This window comes from Alligator sinensis, unplaced genomic scaffold, assembly GCF_000455745.1.
Source record: "Alligator sinensis unplaced genomic scaffold, ASM45574v1 scaffold181_1, whole genome shotgun sequence".
NCBI lineage: Eukaryota > Metazoa > Chordata > Crocodylia > Alligatoridae > Alligator > Alligator sinensis.
In genome coordinates, this window is record NW_005842022.1 from 925,914 (window position 1) to 929,840 (window position 3,927).

The 3,927-nt window shown below is 46.5% G+C and overlaps 1 protein-coding gene across 2 annotated transcripts; it reads right to left on the reverse strand.

Annotated features, from left to right (window-relative positions):
• Positions 1-45: 45 nt before the first annotated feature.
• Positions 46-3,921, reverse strand: EOMES (eomesodermin). Of its 2 annotated transcripts, none has more exons than XM_006022183.1 (6): positions 3,823-3,921; positions 3,462-3,616; positions 3,208-3,329; positions 2,323-2,481; positions 2,129-2,190; positions 46-1,497 (listed from the first exon to the last, which is right to left on the reverse strand). In XM_006022183.1, exons 1-6 carry the CDS (start codon positions 3,843-3,845, stop codon positions 831-833), a joined length of 1,188 nt encoding a protein of 395 aa, XP_006022245.1. In that variant the 5' UTR covers positions 3,846-3,921; the 3' UTR covers positions 46-830. The 2 variants fall into 2 exon arrangements, with proteins under 2 accessions (XP_006022245.1, XP_006022244.1); XM_006022182.1 differs by having other exon boundaries at positions 46-1,554.
• Positions 3,922-3,927: the final 6 nt, after the last annotated feature.

Sequence of the window (3,927 nt, forward strand, 5' to 3'; positions counted from 1 at the left end):
GGGGGGAAAATTGCCTTTTTAAAAAACAACTCCAAAAAGCACCAACTTCTGCTGAGCCTACCAGACTTCTATATGTAGACTATTTATACAATATTCCATAGTATTCTACAGTGTACTTAGGCAAAAGAAAACAAAAAACAAAAACAACAACAACAGAAAAACCACAGCTGTACAATTTTTTGGCCACCTCTATGAAGATCCTCATAGCTTCCACATCCAGAATTTTTAGTCTGTTCATCCTATCCTAGACAAGGAAAAAGGTAGATTTGGTCATCAGAACCAGGGCCTGGGCAATAGGGCATTCACATCAACCCCTTCCCCGAAGGGTTTTATTCCTTCCATGGCTCAGCTGCTGTCTGCCCAAGCCACTCCAACTGTTAGATGTTTCTGACCAAGTGTGCAGGTACCATTGGAATGGGGCCTGCTCTGCTACAAGCAGAGAAGTAGCACCCATGCAGCAACTCGGAGCCCCTTCTTGCTCAAGAGACCTAGAAAAAAAAGTTTAGGATCCACACCCCCATCTCCCATTTGGTAGTGCACAGCACTTACCCATTGGCTGCCGGGCCAGCCAAACTATACACTTTAGTGTCTCCAATAAATAAGCCACATTGTAAAAAGCCAGGATCCTTACAACAGCCCCTTGCACTTCATCCTAAAATTATTAGTCAAGTTATGTTATCCTTCCCTCCCTGCAGCAGTCAAAAAGCTTTGGCACCTTCTATAGAATTGCACAAAACAATTCAAGGTGGAAGGCAAGAGTCTTTTTGGCAATTTTAATGCAAAAAAACCAAGGCCACCCTGAAAATTTGGCTGGACAGGATAAAAACAGTTTAAGAACTAGTATAGAAAGCATAGTAGCCCATGCCTTTTGAAGTGTCTTTGCCATAGTCCTCAGCATTAATGTCCTCACATTTCATTGTAGGAGAGTTTTCATTGCTAGAAGTGCTAGGGGAGGGTCGTCTTCTCTTACAAGCACCCGTGTAGACCCCTGAATCATTTGAATCTAGAGACTTTATGGAAGGTGGGGTCTCTATCCAGGATGAGCCAATTTCTTCTTTAACTTTCTCTTTGGAAAGCTGATCTTCAGAGAAGCCTGAAGGACTTGTTCGGGAAGTCCACGTCACTTTTCTCTGATAGGAGGCTCTGCTTCCCCACCCTGCCATAGATGAAAACGTTGGATCAGGATAGTATCCCAATGCATGGGATGTCTGAAGGGGAAGCGATTTAATGCCATACGGGAGCAAGGTGCTTGGCGAATACTCTGTTTCGTAAGAGTTCATGTCCAGTTTGTTGGCACCAGGCTGCTGCACAGGAGTAACAAACCACCTCTGGGGGGGATTGGCCACTTCTTCATTTTGCTGGGGCGAGAGCAAGCCATTTGTCTGAGGTACTGTTCTCTCACCATTGTAAAATCTGGCTGGTGGTAGGTTGTTGACAAACTGTTCCTGGAAGAATGGCTGCACACTGTACCGGGCTCCTGGGACAATCTGGTGGGATCTAGGAGAATCCGTGGGAGATGGAGTTAACCTGTCATTTTCTGAAGCTGTGTACATGCTACAATGCAAAAAAGAAACACTAAGTGCTGTTCTTTATAATTCCACGTACTGGCATTAAAGCAAGACGGACTGAACTATGGGCTATGGCTAAAATTCTGGCATTTGGACCACTTGATCTTTTCTGCTGGAGTTAGCCTCATAGAAGGCTAGCTTCTGAGTTCTGCCTCCATCCCCAACTTAAGTATTTTAGGCCTGTAAATGCCTAAGTGCCACCACTATTAGCACGCAGCATTTCAATGCTAGAAGAGCTCACTGCAGATGGAACACAAAAGTTTACTCTGACAAAAGAAAGAAAATTATATACCATCATAAGCAGCAACTTTGTATAGACAAAAATGCAACAAATTTGTGATGGATCACAGGTCTGCTACTGCCTTGTAACCAAGGGCATTGGCTTGCCTAAATTTATGTAAAATCTCACTTGAACAGTCAAGTGAGAGCATATAAAAATAAGTGCCAACATCTTTCTGTAGGGACATGGAGTAGGGGATGGAGGTCTTTTAACTTTAAAATATATACACGTCCCTCTTAATGAACACAACCTGGATAAAGAACAGCAGAATTATACTTACGAATCATAGTTGTCCCTGAAGCCTTTTGCAAAAGGGTTATGGTCAATCTTAAGCTGGGTGATCTAAGGGGGAGGGGGGGGGGGGAAAAAAATGAACAAAAGAGACGGGGATTATGCTGGGGGGGGGGGAAAGGGGGAAAAGTGTCAAGCATATTGGGCTATAGATTTATAGTCTCCCTCTGCACCCTCACTTACATCAGTATTCTGATATGCAGTAACCGCTATGAACTGTGTTTCCGGGAAAATAAATGTCTGAGTTTTTGAAGAGTCATTGAGATCTTCGACTCCATCTTCAGTCACTTCTACAATATGAAGTCTCGGCTGGTATTTGTGCAGAGACTGCAGCACTATCATCTAAAAAACAGCAATGCAAAAAGCAGATGTATTCCATCAACTACATAAACTGCAGCTAAAATCTTACATATTAGCGATAGAAGAAACTCATTTCAAGACCAATGGCTCTCAACTATGTTTGAGAGAAAGCACCCACTGGAAAATAAGAAAAGAAAACCGCTCTCTGGTTTTGCTCGAGTGCAAAAAAGCGCATTTCTCCTATTGCAAAGAACAGGTCAGGATGTTTGACACCATGGATTCCTATTTGAAAATGTCATGGGTTTATTTTGTGAATCAAGTGTGGGTGTTTGCACACCTAACAGGGCTAGTATATTATGGAACTCCATAGCACTTAAAAAGGATTTCATGCACCACAGGGTGTCTAGCACCCAAGCCGAGAAATGCTGGTTTAGCCTTTACCATAAATAAAAGCTTAACCTCTTTGCAGGGGCAAGTTGTATCTCCATCTTTAAGCTTTACAAGAGATGGTGGGGTTTTGACAGCGTATCTTCCAAGGGGAAAGAAAACCTATGAGACTAAACAGAAAGTGGAAATTTCACCTAATGTCTACTTATTAGTGCTCCAGATTGAGACTTCAATACAGCAACATAATTATTTTATACAGGGGTGAAGTCAAAGAAGAGCACATCCTGCCTAGCTACGGTTTTTACTCCTGCTGCTTAGGAAGCCCTGAGTCACTTGCCACTGCAGTTTGTCATTTATGCAGCTGATAAGCCCCTCATTTACCTGGGCATTGTTGTTGTTGGCACCTTTATTATTGGTCAGCTTCAGTTTCCCGAAGGAGATCTCCTGCCTCATCCAGTGAGCTCCAGTGTTGGGGGATTCAGGGTGAACATACACCTTGTTACCTAGTGGGGGAAGAAAGAGGGAGGGCAAAACACACACACACACACCAAATCAGAACAAGAGTGACTGGCCCCCCTCGGGGTAGGGGACAGGGCAGCCAAGCTGCTGGGCAGTGGGCAACAAGCCCCACACACCTTGCATGTTGTTGTCCGCCTTGCCGCACGTCACCCACTTGCCCCCCTGGAAGCGCCAGTGGTTGGGGTCGGCCAGCACCACCTCCACGAACACGTTGTAATGGGCAGTGGGGTTCAGGCCCGTGATGTTGAAGCTCAGGAAGGGAAACATGCGCCTGCAAGGAGGAGAGGAGAGAGATGGATTAGCGCAGATCGGGATCCCCGGAGCCCCGCTCCCAGACAGGGGTTTCGCTGGGGGCAGCCCAGGAGCCGGACGCAGGGAGCGAAAGCGGCCCCAAGCCGAGGCGGGGACACGCCGAGCAGAGAGCGATCGCGGCGGCGGCTCCGTCCTGGACGTGAGCCGCGGGGAAGTGGCTCCTACCTGCCCTGCTTGGTGATAATCATCTCGGTCTGGTGCCGGTGGAACTTGAGCCAGAGCGGCCGGTTGCAGAGGAAGACCTGGGCGCGGAGCCCCGCGGCCGCGCCG

Bases quoted from the DNA above. Each gene is read 5' to 3' on its own strand.
- EOMES (XM_006022182.1), bottom strand. From the start codon at position 3,845: ATGATTATCACCAAGCAGGGCAG. The intron at 2,482-3,207 runs GTAAATGAGGGG...GCTGTTTTTTAG, and splicing joins CCAACAACAACAATGCCCAG to ATGATAGTGCTGCAGTCTCT. The intron at 2,191-2,322 runs GTAAGTGAGGGT...CCTCCCCCTTAG, and splicing joins CTGCATATCAGAATACTGAT to ATCACCCAGCTTAAGATTGA.